Consider the following 17,269-nt stretch of genomic DNA (forward strand, 5'->3'; position numbering starts at 1 on the left):
ATAAAACTGTTATTAAAAAAAACTAAAGTCTTTCTACATCATGGAAACTACTTGGTTTCTGCAAGCTGATGTATGAGAGTAGGCAAATCCTGCTGTGCAGTTTCTTTGGCTTGTTTTGCGCTCTGTTTTGAGAAACTGCTAGGAATCTCATCTGCACATTAATTGCCATGAGGACAGACTTTGTTCTCTTATCCTAATACTTGGGCCTTCCAGAGTTTCTTCTGCCTGAGAAGTTCAAAGCTTTTTGCAGATATTGTAGGAGTTTTCTGTGTCAAGACACAGGTCTTGTGAGAATGGTGTGGAAAGTGCTTTGCAGGTCTGAATGCTGGAAGGCCCTCTGTGTACCTGGACATTCCTCACTTGGGTTTCCTGCCCCTTCAGCTACCAGTGACAGGATGAGGCAACTCCATCCTGGAGAAAGGAGTTTTGAAGAAATTCATTTCACAGAAACATCTTCCAGGGTGGATTTTCTTTTCATTTAGTGTTAAATGGAGTGCATTTCACAGATAAACGGTGCAGAGCTCAGATGTGTGGCCTAAAATGGAGTTTGGCCCACATTTTAGAGTTGCTGGCTCTGCATTAGGGTAAGGACGGCAAACAGTAGACTTTGGTATTTTATTGTCTGTGAGGTGTCTAAGCTACCTGTTGAATAAACAGCAACTTTTTTCTAGTTACCTTTTAGACACAGTTGAGTAATACCCAGTATACTTACTGCCTCACCAGTGCTGACTGTGTCAATGACTATGGGTATTCTCTAGCTCATCCCATTTGGAATTAATGATGTCTCCAGCCAATGTGAAGTAGCTTAATTGTGCAATATCCCTTTGTAAATATAACTTCAGAAACATAACAAGCTTGGTGGATAGTGTTTTCTTTAATGTGTTAATGTATTACCACCTCTGTTTTGTAGATCAGCACAGAGAACAGGTGACTTCTGGAGAAGGTGGAAGAGCTACAGAAAGCCCTTGAGAAAGTCTCCCTTGTGTAGCTCACCTGTTCATTAGAGTGCAGTGAGGTTGCCAACTTCCCAGCGTAGTCCATTTGATGTTGGGTCAGATATGCATATAGGCACCATTGCGTTTGGAAACATGTGCCATCGCTGAGGTAGCTTCATTCTTCCCCAGACTCAAAACTGTTGGCATGTGATTGGTGAGTGTAGGCTTGTGAAAGCAGCAGTGCAACTTGGCTGTCTGTTTTAAACAGTTTCATTATTTTATGCATGCACTTCTATTATCCAGTGAGGAATGGGCGTACACAATAGCTCTAACTATTATGATCGATTAGAAAAGTTTAGATACTCCTTTCCGAAGCCTCTTAGCCCCATGAGTGAAGCTGCATGCCTGGTTTGAAGCTGAAGGCTATTTCTGTGCAACACTAAGCTGCCTTTCAGTGGCACCTGTGTGAACAGGAGGGCCTGCATGCTACAAGGGTAGCATGCTGGTTCTCATGGTTAGAAACAAGCTGGAGCAGGCAAACAAGTACCCAGCCAGCTACACAAGGAGAGTTAAGCTCACCCCCAGCTTGCAAGGCCTGAATGAAATCAGCATTAACAGAGTATGAGGGGGAAGGTAGGTTTCATCCAGGAAAAAACTATTGATGTAGTTAACAAGCAAGGGATATGGGAAATTTTCACCAAGGAAATGAAATGGAAAGGGGTTTGTGGGAAGTAAGTTTTCTCTAGCCTTCAAAGTGGGCAAATCTCCAGATTTATTTTCTGGTTTTCATTTTAAGTCTTGATTGCCTAATATCTCAGCTGTGACATTTCATGTGCTTCTTCTGGTCTGACTGCCTCAGGCAGTATCACAGTTTTGCAATATCATAAATTTTATGAAGCCATTGATAGGTGTTTCTTAATAATGGATGTTTTGCAGTGGTATGATAAGCAGGCCCTTTGTGTCAGTCAGATTAGCCGTAGCACTTTGTGCTGCTATTCTGCTGTGTAATATTTGGAGTTTCTGCTTTTTTTCTTAGCAAACTCTTTGAGTTCAAAACCCCAAATTGGTTAACGCATACCTAGCTGCTTGTGTGGCCCCTTCAGTATTAGATCTGAGAGCTCATTGCTTGACTAGCTGTGATGGTGCTCTTGGCAATTCCAGTACCTACAGGGATAAAGGCATTACTAGACTGAGCTCTCCAGAGCAAAACTTGATCAGAATGAGACACACAGATTAACAGCTCTGAGCTGATTTTTGTTTGTTTTTACTACTAATGACAAATGTAATTTGTGCGTCTTTTATTATTTTTAGAGAATGTAGGATGGCATGAAATATGCATTAAGAATATAGCAAGTTAACAGAAGCCCTTCATGAGAACCGTGTGTGTGTGTGTTTTAAGTGTGGAAGGCTGTGTTTGAAAACAGTGATGATCTGAATAACGTGGTAACAGGATGATTTGTAACAACTCACTAGGTTGGCAACTAGAATTTCCTAGCTATGGTTGGTAGTGTGGTCACTTATTATTAGTCAGTAACGTGCTTAATCTTGCTAGCCTTCTTATTGTTAACCTGTGTATCTATTGTTAGTAATTGGCTTATTGTTAGTAAGCCCTAACTATTAGTAGCAAGATTTGAGCTCTGCAAACGCAAATATGCTCGTTTTCCACCCTGTTAACAACTGGCTTCCACAGTACCATTTGTGCTCAAGACATTAAACGTGGTCTCATTTATGGTGCTCATTATCAGAAAAGAACCATATTTCCTGCATGTAAACATCTGTCGTCTTTGTACTACAGCTACTTAAGCACATGGGGGATTTTCTCATGTGGCTAATCCTGGGATGCAGTTCTGTGAGACGCTGATCATAACTGGCCAGCACTAAAAGGGTGAAATCCTGCTTGTCCCTGTCACCTCTGAACCTTACCCCCTCCTTTTGGCTGGGCTATTTTTGTGATCTAATCTGACTCAATGGAAGGGTCTGAAAAACAAGGAGGAAAAGAAAGGATAGGGGAGGACAGAGCTTGTGCTCTTTGGGCACAAGCAAGCTGTTTTATATGCTCAGCTGTCTGAAAGGATTTACTCTGTGAGTAAATATGATGTGCTTCCTGTGAAGTATGCAGAGATGCCCCCTAAGACTGACTGGGGATTTATTTCTATGTGTTTGTGCACATTTAGCACAGTGGAAGCCTCTTAATGCTGTTATTTCTTAATACAAAACTAGTATCTAAAGCAGTACATCAGGTCCTACAACTTTCTTTGTATCTGTGCAGTTTGCCTTGCTCATGTGATCCCTGATTTCTCTGCTGCTTCATCTGGCTGCTAGGGTTGTTTAGTATGCAGTAGGGATGGAATTTTTCTGATACTATTGTAAGTCTTAGTTCTGATCTGGCATTCCTCAGATACCTGGAATTCCTATTGAAGAAAGAAGCAATTTTGAGTTTGCTGTTGTGGTTTTTTTTTTTTTCCTAAAGCCAAGTAATTCTCAAAATATTATACAACCAGAGATGCAAGACTGAAATTCCACTGAAGGCTGACGATGACAGACCTTAAACTGTTTCTAATTTTATCTGCATGTTAACATTTGTAAGCATGCAGCTGCCATATCTTGTGATAATGGACTAGTTAGTATTCCTGGACAAACGGATTCTGCATACAAAACTGATGTTTGACTTCAATTTGTGGGCAACTATATAGACATACTTTTAGAAATAATTTTTAATATATGTTTTGATCTTTAGAGTGCCTATTATCTGCTAAGCTCAGGTAAATATTTTGCTTTCTGTCATTCCAGAAGCCTGAGGATTCTAAATGAGACTAATTAAATAATTTCAAAATACTGTTGACTTTAAACATTTTCTTCAAGAAGTTGAATTCTTTTGGTATTCCCTGCATTTGGAGCGGCTGTAAAACGTAATGATGTAATTATTTTTTCCTGTGAAAACAAAAGAGAATGTAACCTCCTGCTCGATGTTATGGTAATTATTTTCATGAGAAGATGGTTTCTAAAGTGGTATTGTAAAAGAACACTTGAGAAACACAGGGAAGTTTGGAAGGCGAACCGAAAGATAGGAGCACCCCCTGAAGAGAGGTGGTTGTCTGGCTAAAGCTCAAGATGTTGTTTAATAGTCCACAGTAGCAACTCTTCTTGCTCCTGTGGCCTCCCTGCAGTCCAGCCAGGTATCATGCTTCTGGAGCCTGTTTTTCAAAGCTGGATGCTTTGTTTTTAGAAGTGTTCAGCGGCACTGTTATATTAGCTTTCAAAATTGTTATTGACTTCCCTCAGGACAATACCACAGTGTTGCACTGCACCCCGAAAAAGCATGATATGCAAAACTTTTGGCTTTTTACTTCAGAACATAGAAATGTAAATAATTATCTATATATAAATAGGCTTTATGTACAAGTGGTCAATATTAACATTTTAGGAGTGTATTCAGTGCAAGTTAGATGGGTGTGGGTTCTGAAAGGTCACAGGAGATGCTGGCTGTAACTTAGTTTTTTATTTTTCTGTGGGCCTTGTACTTCTATTTGGTTTACTTGGCAGAGATTTCCTGTGGAACTTGCTACTGCTAAAACCATATAATTTCTGATGTGTCTAAACGTCAGTAAACGCAGCTGGCTTAGTACAGTGTAGGTCCTATGACGTTATGACCATTTTCAGTCTGGGCTCACCAGATATTAGACCCTTTCCATAGCAACTGCGCCGCCTGTGAGCACTAAACTTCCAGAATCTGTATCCTCTACAAATCACACACGCTTGCAAGCCAGTGCCTTGCAGCCAATAACGCTGATCCTTCAGACTGCCTGTAACATCAGCCTTCTCCAGCGTGGTGGATATGGCTACAACGTATCTCAGTGGGAGCCTGTGGCAGATGGGAGCAGACACACAGCCAGGAAGTTTAGTACAGAATTTCCAACCATTGCTCACATTCAGTACCATAGGAATCACTTAGAAACCTAGAATGGGATCTGTAGTGTTTGTGGACTTAAAAGTACCATTTTTCCAATCCTGCTGGAAATACTGTGCCTGGCACATCCTTTGATTCCATTGCACTTTTTTTATGATCACATTTTGCGGTTTACTATCTGTTGCTCAACAAGTCATCTGGCGCTCTCTCCTTACAGCTTCAGGTGATGAATTCCCATTAAAGAAATGTTATTCTGGCACTTTTAAATTCTTAATTTATGCTACAGTCTACATGCAAAGTTATCCTCTGCTCCCCATGTGGTATTTTTAATCCTTTCTTTGTATACACCTTTCTCATTTTCTTTGCAAATTTTTGAACATGTTTGTAATTTGTGCTTTTGCCATTGATTAAAATATTAAAGACAGAATATTCAATAATCTGTGAGAAACTTTTCTATTCATCTCCCTCCTGCTAGGTAGCTTCCCTGAAAACATAACTGATCATCATTTCTCCTTTAATGAGCTTCTTACATTAAAACGCTTCTATTATATAATCTTTTGTGAATCAGATTACTTTTTTTCCCCTCAACATTAATTGCATCAAAATGTTTTGAGTTCTGACAAAGTACTGCATATTCTATTCTCCTTTCCTATGGTACTACTCTGCAACTTTGTAATTTACCAAAACCTTTCACCTGGATTTGGATTTTCATGTTGAGGTCATTGGGTTTTTTCTTTAAATATAGTGATTTTCATTTCGGTGCCATCATCCCATTAGTTTCTTCCTGTTTCATCTACATTTTAAAATCATCTTCCTGACAAAAAAAAATGATTTACTAAAGAGTCAAATATCAGTAGTATGTGACTATGAATTCAATAACATTGTACAACTCCTCAGAATTACAGAATACTGACAAGCACAAGCAAACCAACCTTGAGTTTGTATTGTGGGGTTGTCGAGTATTACTGGAGATTGTAAACTGATTTTCCTTGTGAAGTAATGATTAATACTTTCAGGTATGATACATATAGACAATGGATATTTTATTTAAGTTAAAAAAAAAGCTTCAAATTCATATTAGATATGCTTACACTTAAAAAATAAATAATAGTAATAATGACAAAAATCTTCCAAACATTGCTGCATAGTTTCTCAAAGTCAGGAGGAAAAAATAGTAAGATTTAGTTAGTGCTCTTGCATGCAGTGTGGAAGAAAATAATAAAAAAATAAAAATCCTTATTGTTAATCATTTCAGATACTTTTGCAAACCTGGTAGTTTTACTATTCAATGAACTTAGAGCAGCTGTGCAATGCTGTGTTGTACTCCACCCAGACAAAGCTTGTTTGAAATCCTTGTTTGTGGTCTGTCATTATGTGGATGCATTCTTTTATTTGTTATCTCCCTTAACGTTGCATATGACAGGCTAGTGGGAAAGCTCGTAATAGCAGGAGAAGGTACTCCTGATATAAAGAAGTTCTTTGTATAGTAGCTGAGGTCCTGAGTAGCAAGTGTGTAAGAAAAGGTACTAAAGCACTTCTTTCCATACTTGCATGCACCTAGAGTTGCTGGGCTACATTTTTATCTGACGCAGTAAGAGTCTCTTTACAGTGTACGTTTACTGTCTCAGTAAAGAAATTTGAAGATAAATGTCAGCATTTGTTATTATGTTATCAAGAATGATTTTACATGATCACAGGAAGAGGTCTTCAAAACAAAACAGAGTTGAAAGAACAGTTTTGGGGCTTGGTTAGTAACACAGGATCTGCAGTGGAACATACTATTCTGCTGACTCTTCTACCTTACTTGTCTGTTAAGTGTTAAAAGTCTCTGTGAAAGCTTAAGTGGCTGCTCTAAGTGTATTCTAGGCATTTTCTCCTCTGTAGAGAGAGCCTTCAGTGACTGCAATACTGTTAATATTTTAGCTGGACAAAGTAGTTGAGTTCATATAACAGCTTGTTTCCTCCAAAAGTAGTAATCTTGTCTGGCCCTGGCACTCATTTGAGCCATCTCCGAGCCAGTTCAGCTCACTTAAGTGGGCAGAAGGCAAACCCCATGGGACAAGGAGGGAGGAACTGAACAGATTAATTTGGCCGTATTGTCTAACTGCACAACAAGTTGTCTTCCTAGCAGCTGCTCTGCTAAAAACAGAGGTCTTGCACAACAAACCCTGGTCTGTTCATTGCCATCCTAGAAGATACTGCAGGAAGAGACCCCAGAAGTACCGAAATGTTTGAGACTACTATAAAATCTTCCCTGGCTTTGCTAGCAAGCAGAAAGAGCTGGACATGTTAAGACCTCAGTACTTGGCAACACAACATGCAAGACATTATTATTCAACAGTGGTTGCAGTTCATTTTATGCACTAATGTCACAGAAGAGTAGAATAAAGAAGATTGATATAAAATTAAATTATTTTCTTGGTGGAAATTAGTAACTTGATCTTTCTTACTGGAAAATAGACAAAATTTATGCTTTGGAAAGACTGTTAAGCTGAGAGGTTTAAATTCACAGAATTTTGTATCAGTAGCAAAGCACCAAGTTTTTCTTTGCCTGTTTCACTGCCAGCAGTGAAATAGGTTCCTGAGCCCCAGGCCATCCTGTCTGCCTTCCTTTCAGTCAGCTTCATCATCGCTGGGTTTCTCTTCCGAGTCATCACTTTCATATTCCTCATCCTCATATCTGAAGGCACCCTCAGCTTCAGGGTCAGACTGACCTTCCTCTTCACTCTCATGGGACTGCTCAGATCGAGAGCTGGGTCTTGACTGATCATCCTCCTCCTCCTGGGAATGGCCAAGCAACAGGTCTGCCTTTGCTTCCTCTTCTTCCTCCTCCTCCTCATCTTCACGGTGCTGGTCAGACGTGGGGCTGGACCCAGCCTCCCCTGCATGGCAAGGCTGATGAGCATAAAGGCCAGCCTCCTTCTCATCCTCCAGCTCACTGGTCTGGCTGTTGTGGGTGGAGGTTTCGACACCTTTTCTCTTCTCTGCCGCCTCCTCCTCTTCACAGGATTGCTCAGATAGAGGACTGCTGTCAGCTGCTTCCTCAAAGGATTCCCTTTCTTTCACTTTATTCTTGATGACTCTGAAAAGAGAAGTTGCATGTATGATTTTATTTTCACGTAAGATGCTTTCCAGCAGGTTTTACACCACCTTCAGGTAATCTAGAATAAATCCTGGTAGACTTGGCTGGGGTGGAGCTGGAGAAGGAAAAGGGAATGGGGGACACTAGAGTCTCCTTTTATGCTAGAAAGTAACTCAACAGTATTGCTTATATATTTTAAATTTTTATTTCTGATTCCTTTTAAATCATAGCACCTAATGGATACTGAAAAGTGTTTTTTATAAGGCTTATTTTAAAAATTCAGTAAAGGTAACGCAGAATGAAGTGACTTACTAGCAACCTGCCAGAATTTTTGGTGAAAGGAACAAATGAAAAATGTTTTTCCTCATTTTTATTTGAAGTGCATTACTTAACATATCCAGTGCTTGCCTCTGTTTTAAGAAGTAACATTTAATTCAGGAAAAACAATAGAAAGTACATACTAATGCTAACATTAGTAAAGCTAACTACACAGTCAAATATTTACTTGGGAAATACTACAAATAATTAAAAAACAAAATAACAACCCACACCTACATGTCAAAAATTACTAATTACTAGGTATGTAGTGGCAAAAAAAAAAAAGCCTTCAGTAATCTCTACCTTCCTCTGGCATCAGTGGAGTTAAAATCTTCAGCACTGGAGCATTGTAGCAATTTAGTTGTCTGTCCTTTCTTTGAAACAAACTCTGGGCATATCCCCAGCGCTCTCAGTCTGTTAGAATAATGCTTTTCTGCAGCTATTCTGGCATTTTTCTGTAGGAAAACCACAATGGTTATATGTTACCTAAATGCATTAAATGCTTGTCTTTTGATACTTTTATTTATATTAGTACTCTGTTTCATTTCGTAACTGGATCTGACAAGTTGAATGATTATTCACTGCAGGTAAGAATGGCAAAACAATACTTGAAAACTTTACACCAGATTTTCCTTTTCTATACTAGTTTAAATCTGGTTTGTTTCCTGTGCTTACTGGCTAATGAAGAGATAGATAGTCTGTATATAGCTGTTGAAGGAGGAGAGGGAAGATGTGGATGTGTAGAAAAAAATGCCCTAAAAAAAGTACTATTGAATCACCTTCTTACAGTGCTATTTAACAAATGGCATAGAAGTGTATTTCTGCCTCTGAGGGTGTAAATTCTGTTCCTCCAGGTAGTATCTGAGTGAGGAGGACTTGTCCTCCAATCCACACAGATGCTCCTGCCCCGCAGCGATGGCAAACCAGGTAACACACACAGACAGAAGGGACAAGGGAAGCAGTGATCTATGACTTGCTGCCCGTCTGGGTTTGGAAACAGGTCAGGGACCACACTACCAGCACATGGTTGTACTGAAATGGAGAGATAAAAATATATGGCATCCAAGTGTTACAGTAGATGCGAAGAATACTTGAATTTTCTTATCACTTCTATCCCAACTTAAGACCTCTCACATTTTTGCTGTAATTTTTTGTTGTGTTTAGAGTTACTTACGTTGTAACTGAATCAGATGACACGTTTACAACAGCCATCTCAGTTCCCTATGCAAGCATGCCATGAATGCTTAGTCACAAAAATTAGTAATATTTATATGGAGATGGGGCAACAGAGATTAAAGAGACAAATACTGATATGAAAAGTATTTTTCAGGTATCTTATAAAAATGGTTGACTACAAATATCTTATGCAGTATCTGAAGATAAGATTAAGTAGTAATACAGAAGCAAGACAACCTGAGCGACTCTTTCAAAAAGCAATGGCCTTTGTTTTACTCTTTCTTCCATTTCTTGCAACTCTTGCAAATATTCCTGCATCCTCTGCTTCTCATAATTCCTAAGGGAAACAGAGTACGAGAGAAATATTATTAATTTATAATACAAGATGTAATTTTCTACAGCAGTTACATTGCTCAAAACCAACTTACTGTCCTACTTAAAGATACATAAAAAGTAAATTATTTAATGGTGGTTACAGGGTCTGAGGTATATTATCTCATTTTCACAGCAATTGCTTGCCTGTAAGTACTGAACAAAACTGTGTCTGAAGTAGTTGCTTTGGATAAGCAGAGAGAAGTCCTGGCTAGGGAGGTTAAGGAGAGGCTGTCTGAGTTTGGATTCTTAGGTGTTTTTTGGATACTTAGATTTTTAAAAAAAGTTAGATACTTAGGGGTTTTTAAATGCTGATTTCATACAGATATCCCATTTATTCTAAGCAAAATTAAACAGAATACACCATAGGAAATTAATATCATTAAATAAAACCCAGTACTTAAGGTAAAGTTTGACGATACAAATCTTGCTGCTTTGCCAGTGTATCTCACAAGAGGGGTGGCCACAGTCTGGATCATAGTACCCTTTTTTTCTTAGTTGGTTTGTCAAGGGTCCAGTCAATATAGCAGGATGATGAAACTGTTGATTCATCAGCTGAAATGGTATCTCAGATCTTATCAAGCACTAGATAATCCAGGTAGCATGGGTTGTAATCCTCGGTGTGCGACAAAGACACCTCTTTGTGATGTTGCCTCTGTACTGGGCCAGCTCTAGCATTACAAAGTCAGATGCTTACGGGCAAGTATGAGAGTTAGGGAGGCATTTTACACTTCTGTCTCCTCCTGCCTCCTTCCTTTACCATCCTCTGAATTTCTGCAATGTGGCTGTGCATTAAGGCAAGTTATTCACCATTTTGAGGGAGTGAACTTCATTGTTGCTACTTGCTTGTTCTCTCAGGCAGCTTTCTACAAACCTAATTAATGTAAGTGCTCTTCTAACAGATAATGTACCTTATTACCCAGCCTATGCTGAAATAAGCATTATCAAGTTAAGCACTTGTACCAGCCTTAATGCATCAGCACTAGGGAAGTAATCTTGCTTTGTAATAGCATAATTTTATGTCCAGACAAGAATTAAACATGAGTGTTTTACAATACTCCTGAAATCTGATTAAGTACTGTAATGTGAAGTTCATCGTTGAATGAACTCAAATCAAATCCATAAACACACCCGCTGTCTCTCTTAATTCTACACCCTGCAACTGTGACTCAAATTGTTTTCTGCTTCTGTCCTAGAGTCAGCAGATCATCTGCCCGAGGGCACTTACATTATAAAGCTCCTGTTATTGACGGTATCTGCTGCTCATGGTGCAAAAGCAATTGCACTTGAGCTCTGACTCTTAACAAAATCGTTAGAAGGGACTGCTCTCTTTGACCTGCACCTTGACCACTGCATCTCTGCTCTCTAGCACCCTGTGTAAGCCCTGCTTCTCCTAGACCACCGCTGTTTCCTATGTGTGCTTTGGCTTCAGCTGTCTTTGGGGGAGGGCATAGGTGGGCATAGATGCATGCTGGATAGTCAGTTGCCCACGTGGCCTAGCAAAATGCTTGCTGCAATGCTGCTTCTAGCATATGCTGTCTGAGCCACTGCACTTCATGCTTTCAGCATGTGAGAGTGCACATACTCCAGTTTCTGCTGCATTTTCTCTTTCTGGTCACAGTGAAGCAATGTTGGTGGTCAATAACCATCACAAAGTTTGCTGGTGGAACAATGTGCAGTATTGTTGCGCAGGTGGTGCTGCACTGTTTTAGCAAATTTGTTTGTAACAGACCAGAGTTTAAAGTCTATTAAGAATAAATCCACAGTTTATTTCAGCTATAATGAAAGAAGAGACCCATGTAAAGCAAAAAAAAGAATGAGGAAACCTTATTTGTTACCTTTCAACTCGCAGCCATAAAGACAGACCCAGCTTCCACCCTCATTTCGGAAAGATCTCTACCCTGGACCATATTCTAAGTGCCTTAAAGTTTAGCGTGGTAACTTAAAAGTTGCTAGTTCAAGCTATGAATCTTGTAATCAGGCATATCTCATGATCATTCACCCTTGTATTGTTTTGCCCTGCTGCTGGCAGTTACTGGCAATTTGCCTGGTAACTGGAAATTAGGATTCACAGTTGCTGCCCAAGAATCCTGCCTATGCATGAAGCAACAGGGGCAGAGCAGGCAGTAGGTCTCACCGTCTCCACGTAACAGTGCCTTGAATGGATGATACTGCTGTGGTGCCATCATGCCAAGACAGATTATAAACCTCGCTAAAGACTCATTCAAACAGGACTGACTTTTTTTTTTTTTCCATAGGATTCAAAAGAACAGGAAGCAGAAATGGTTAAAGTAGCCACAAACCCAAGGTCAAACAGCAATTCTGGACTTAGATCAGCATCAGAGAGCTAGAGCCATCTGGACTGCTACATAGAGCACACTGAGAAGGCCCTGAGGTTTTTCTCAGTGTACTACTTTTCTCAGTCATGTAGAAACAGTCTTTGAATTTGTAGCTCTGCTAAAGGTAACTTTGGATCCCCTTCCTCCTAAGCACCAGCAGCTTCCTGGTTAGCTGCTGATACGTGTGCTGAGTTAAAATAATATTCCTGCTCTAATTTTCCCTCAAGTGGGAACCTGCTGGGACAAAGAAATGAATTGTGACATGTTCCCTACTTTAGGAGACAGCTTATAAATACCAAAGTTGTACCAATGTCCATCAGTCCAGCAGTGCAAGGATATTCTGTCACTACACTATTCCTTTTCCTTTTGATATTTTGTAAACTTTTCCTCTTTAGTTGATGTGTCAATTGAGAAAACACAGGAGTCTCCTGTTAGCTAATCTATAATACTATATATGGTGGAACACACAGATCAAAGTCATTAAAAAAGGCAACAATTTCCCAGTTGAAATACTAAATTTGGCCATATTCTTTACTAGCTGCTTGTACAGTGTATAATTTATCAAATGAGTAATTATGTAAAATTAGACTATGCTATTTTTTACATTGTATGTTTAACATACAATGTAGAATGAGAGGTTCAGGATTCAGGGGAATGCAACAAAATACCTGAATGTTTTTAATTTAGATTTAGACATCTGAGCTAAGCTCTGATGTGGGTCACTGGCCTCAGCCCGAGCTGTTACAATTTTCTGGAGTTTTTTCGTTCTTTGTTTCTGCTTTGTTCTCTTCCTTTTTTGTTGTTCTTCAAGCTTTCTCTTTTCCTCAAGTGAATTCCTGGTGGAAAAATAAACTAAGGCTGAATTCATTCTAAATCAAGAGCAAGACTTCAAAGGAAGCTTTGGCAAAGGAGACTCAAAAGAGAAAAACGGGGTGAAAACAGGGTTGGCATAAGAGGACACAAGGTATGGGCCACTTTAAGGGATTCAGGCATATCCTGGGGAACAGCAGTCGTTTGTCCCGTTCCTATTGGACATTCTGAGAAAAATGCACTACTGTTTCTTTAACAATCAGAAATACTAATTAAGTCCTATATTTACATATTTTAAGTTTTATATTATAATTAAGCCCTTATATTAATGTATTAAGTCATATATTCACTGCATGGAAGAACTGAATACACAGGTAGAAATACAAAAGAAGTCTGCTCTTAAAGTATCTATAGAAGATAGAGCATCACTGAAGTCGTCACCTTATGGCTTGTAGCCGTCGTCTTGTGGATTCTGTGCTTTTTGGTGATTTAGATTCTCCAAATCCCGAGAGACGCAAATTTGCACTTAAATGTCTCATTTGAGGTTTACGTCTTGGAGAGGCATATGGCCAGCGTGTTTCTTTCAACTTTTCTTCATCCTCTTGAATGTCCTTCAAAATCTTCCCCTTGTTTGAGGGAATATATGGAGTCCGGAGATGGAAAGGCTCACAGACTGTAAGGTGTTTCAGTTGTTTTTGTTGCAGGAGCCGTTTCTGAAATTTCTGGTGTAGTAGGTCAAAATCTGGAACACTTGATTTGATCTTGGGTTTATGGTCTGTTTCCTTTGGTTCGGTGCACTTGTGTTTCTTCTTTTTATTGGTATTTGTTAAAGCCAGTCTGCTGTTGGGTAGAGATGAATTACGTAGCAACTCTTCGGCTCTCATTCTGATCCTGATTTCTCTGTAGAGCTCTTCCTCCTTTAGCTTGTCATTGACAGCTGGACTATAAACACATCTAGGAACTGGTTTGGCTTTGAACAGTTTTGTTTTCTTCTCAGGTGCAGAAAGGTCTCTTAATTGCATTTTCCTAATTTCACTCCTTTGCTTCTCTCGTTCAATGAATTTAAATGGCTTCTGAGAAGCCAAGAGCTTGAGCTTGCTTCTCTCTTTCACAGATCTCCTGCGCTCTTCGTTTCGTTGCACAATTTCATGGTAGAGTGGAAGGAAAACAGCAGCAGGCACTGGATTGGCTCGGAATTTTTTCTGACACTCTGCTTCTTCCTCTAGTTGCTTCTTCATTAAGTTATTTTCCATTTCAATCTGTGACTTTGATTTGACATTCTGTTCTTTTTTTCTGGCTTCTCTGATAGTCATCTGGAAAGGCTTGGGCACAGTAACTTTTGGTGACCATGCTTTCTGTTTCCTCTGTATCATTCTGAAGGCTGGTGAGCTTGGTAAGCTGTGTTTGGTGTGGGAGATGTAGTCTTCCACAGAGAACCCATCCCACATTTTTTCAATCCGTTGCTTAGCAAATGCAGATGATCCAGTTTCACTACCATTTTCTTCAAGCGCTAATTCTCTGTCAGACCCATCAGATACACTTGAGCCGAAGGGATCACTTAAGTCAGAATCGGAAAAGGATTTGTGCAAATTTAGAGGCCGATACGAGCTCTTCTGCCAGGTTGGCCTTTAAAAAAGGAAAAAAAAGTTGGTTTGAGTCCAGTCCCACATTGATGCAAAGCCAGTAACTTCCACTTTAAGATATCATCATGAGAAACAAAACCAAACAGTGCTAGTGGGGAAGAGGAGAGGGGAAGAGAAGTGAAGAGAGAAGCACATTGGGCACTTGCACCAGACCATAATTTTAAGTCAGTGTCGATCATGATCAAGTCAGCACTTCTTAAGGAAAGGCACTGTGCTTTACTAAACACGTTGCCCCATCTCTGCTGCACACACACTTGGAAATCTCGCAGTCTGTTAGCAAGGTGAATAAACATTTTTATTATTAAAACTAACTTTTCTGTGATTATCTGCCTGTGGGAAATGGGGAGAGTAATACTTTCCAGCCCCAGAAAAAAAAACAAACCCTGCTGTTTTACAGGTATCTGCAAAGCATTTGAGAATCTCCAGATAAAAGGTACCACCAAACTCACCTACAACACACATAAGAAGCAGTGTTTTTCTTGTCCAAGGGTTGTACTCCTTTTAAATACAGTTTATTCTGATACATACTTTCTAATTTTGCCATGGTCTCCAAGTGGGCATTCTTCAACTCTTCTAGTTTCAGGTAATATTCTTGATTTGAATTGCACATTTTGGAAAGGTCTATCCACTTGTCACAGTCTCCGTTTAGAGAAAGGGTCTGTTCTCTGTTGGTATTTGAATCCAAATCAAAACCATCCTAGAAGAGAGGTTTGTAAAGTTTTCTGATGGTTAGAAGAAAGGGGAACAAGGTTCTTAATATTGCTTTATCCTAATTAAGTCTAATGAACGGTAAGTAATACTCAATAGAGAGACCAATATACAAATGTTAATGCAGAGTTACATGGAACAATCTTACTGCATAATAGTTTATATCCTTAGGGCTCTATTTAGAGCATGTGAAATTCCTAAGTCTGTTGCCGTAATCAATATACTTATACCAGGAAATATGATCAAAAGGACTTACCGAAAGAAAAAATGTAACTATTTTGTAAAGTCCAATTTTTCCTTGATTACTGTGCAGCTCTAAAAAAGCCTTTATCTGAAAGCAGACAAACCCACAACAGAACCTTCTGTGCCTCCCATTTCCATATGCATTCTAAAATCAAGTCATAGCTATCTTGTGCATAAATGTTTACTCCCATTTCCATAGCTTACTGTGAAATGACAGGGATTCTGCACAGCTTATAGTTCCAATACTGTTTGGCAGCTTGAAGCTGTGTGCAGGTAGGCACATTCTTTGAAGCTTACACAAGTTAGAGAAGTTATTAAAACCAGGTTAGTCTGCATGACAGCAGCTTCCTTTATGTTATTTTTAAGCACCTTGTTTTAAAAAATTACAGGACAGATTCTTTATCCAAAAATTAGAGTAACACTTTTCCACACAGAGGTATTTTAATAAGCTTTGACACTCCAATGACCAGTCTTGTTTATGTAAAACTGTAAAAATATCTTAACTCCTTTTTTTCATGGCCTAGTGACTTAATGCAACAAGAAGGAAATTTAAAAAGCCGTTACCATGCCCAGCGAAAGGCACCATCCACCTCTTCCTGAGTCTGCCTCCTACACCTCAAACGTACAGCCCCCCTTTCAGCTCTTGGTCCGCAGAACCATCCACGGCTCTTCCCTGGACTCGGGCATCGCTGGTTCCTACATCTGCGCTTTAACCCCCGGCGCTTAACAAGCGCATTAAGAGCTCGGCGCTGCACCAGCTGTCAGGTTCTTCTCCATCGCGGTGTGTGCGCGCACTTGCACCACAGGTCGCTGCCCTGAGGCTCTGTGGGCTCCCGGTGCAGGAGGAGGGCGGCGGCCCCGCTCCAGGGCGGGCTGGCGGTGCAGGGACACGCACCGCTGCGGGGCAGGCAGGGCTAGGTTAGGGCGAGCCCCTCACCCAGCCTCCGGCCTCCCGCTTGCCCCACAACCCCTAACGCCGCTTCCTGCCCACCCCTAGACATGCGCTGGGGCCCAGGACACACCACACCACCCCCCCCCCCCCCCCCCCCAACCCGCCCTCCCCCTCCCCGGCCGTACCTGCGCGGCGGCGGGCGGCGGCCCCCGCTCGTACAGCGCGGCGGGCGCCCGGGTGCGCGGGTCGAGCGGGGTGCGGAGGCAGGAGGCGGCCAGCCGCGCCGCCCGGTGCGCCGCCTCCATGGCAGGCCGAGGAACCGAGCGGGGAGGCGAGCCGCGGCCGCGCCGTGGGGTGGCTGCCGCTCCGCCTCCGCGGCGTGGCCGGCCGGAGGCGGCCCGGCGGGCGGAAGGGGAGGGCTTTAGCCGCCGGCGGGGCCGGCCGGTGCTGCGCAGCGCAGCTCTGGGCTGGGCGCGGGCTCCTGCCCTGCCCCGAGCAGCGGCCGGGAACCAAGACGACCCGGCTGCCAACCGTCCTCGGGTGCCCGCAGGGAGGTGGCGGAGGCCTGGTCCGGGGCTGAGCTCCATCCCGCTCTGCTGTGCTCCTCTGCGTGCTGTCCGTACCCCTTTCTGGGTAACTTTTTGCATGATTTTGTTTGGAACTCTTAACTCGCTCCCTGACAAGCCCCCGTTTTTTACCCCCTTAAGTTATTGAAGAATCTTCTCCTATCTTGAAGATAAGCAATTACAGAATAAGGACAAACCGGGATCAGCAGAATATTCTTCTGCCTCTGTGGGGAGGTATTAATGATTGCTGGACCTGTTTATTGTAATGAATTACAAAC

General features: G+C 41.2%; 1 protein-coding gene across 2 annotated transcripts; it reads right to left on the minus strand.

The window, feature by feature from the left end:
- Nucleotides 1-5,934: 5,934 nt before the first annotated feature.
- Nucleotides 5,935-16,730, minus strand: FAM161A (FAM161 centrosomal protein A). 2 transcript variants are annotated; one of them, XM_086460812.1, is made up of 7 exons: nt 16,611-16,730; nt 15,032-15,279; nt 13,381-14,565; nt 9,656-9,755; nt 8,546-8,697; nt 7,657-7,924; nt 5,935-7,605 (listed from the first exon to the last, which is right to left on the minus strand). In XM_086460812.1, exons 1-7 carry the CDS (start codon nt 16,728-16,730, stop codon nt 7,456-7,458), a joined length of 2,223 nt encoding a protein of 740 aa, XP_086316938.1. In that variant the 3' UTR covers nt 5,935-7,455. The 2 variants fall into 2 exon arrangements, with proteins under 2 accessions (XP_086316938.1, XP_086316936.1); XM_086460810.1 differs by adding an exon at nt 12,798-12,965 and having other exon boundaries at nt 5,935-7,924.
- Between the last annotated feature and the right edge of the window lie 539 nt (nt 16,731-17,269).

The sequence above is a fragment of the Leptosomus discolor genome, chromosome 2 (assembly GCF_034619465.1).
Source record: "Leptosomus discolor isolate bLepDis1 chromosome 2, bLepDis1.hap2, whole genome shotgun sequence".
Lineage (NCBI taxonomy): Eukaryota > Metazoa > Chordata > Aves > Leptosomiformes > Leptosomidae > Leptosomus > Leptosomus discolor.

Coding starts and splice junctions, on each gene's coding strand:
- FAM161A (XM_086460810.1), bottom strand. CDS start 16,730: ATGGAGGCGGCGCACCGGGCGGCGCGGCTGGCCGCCTCCTGCCTCCGC. Junction 9,756..12,797: donor TCTAAATTAAAAACATTCAG/GTATTTTGTTGC, acceptor TGTTTCCCTTAG/GAATTATGAGAAGCAGAGGA. Junction 8,698..9,655: donor TTTTTGAAAGAGTCGCTCAG/GTTGTCTTGCTT, acceptor GTTTTCCTACAG/AAAAATGCCAGAATAGCTGC.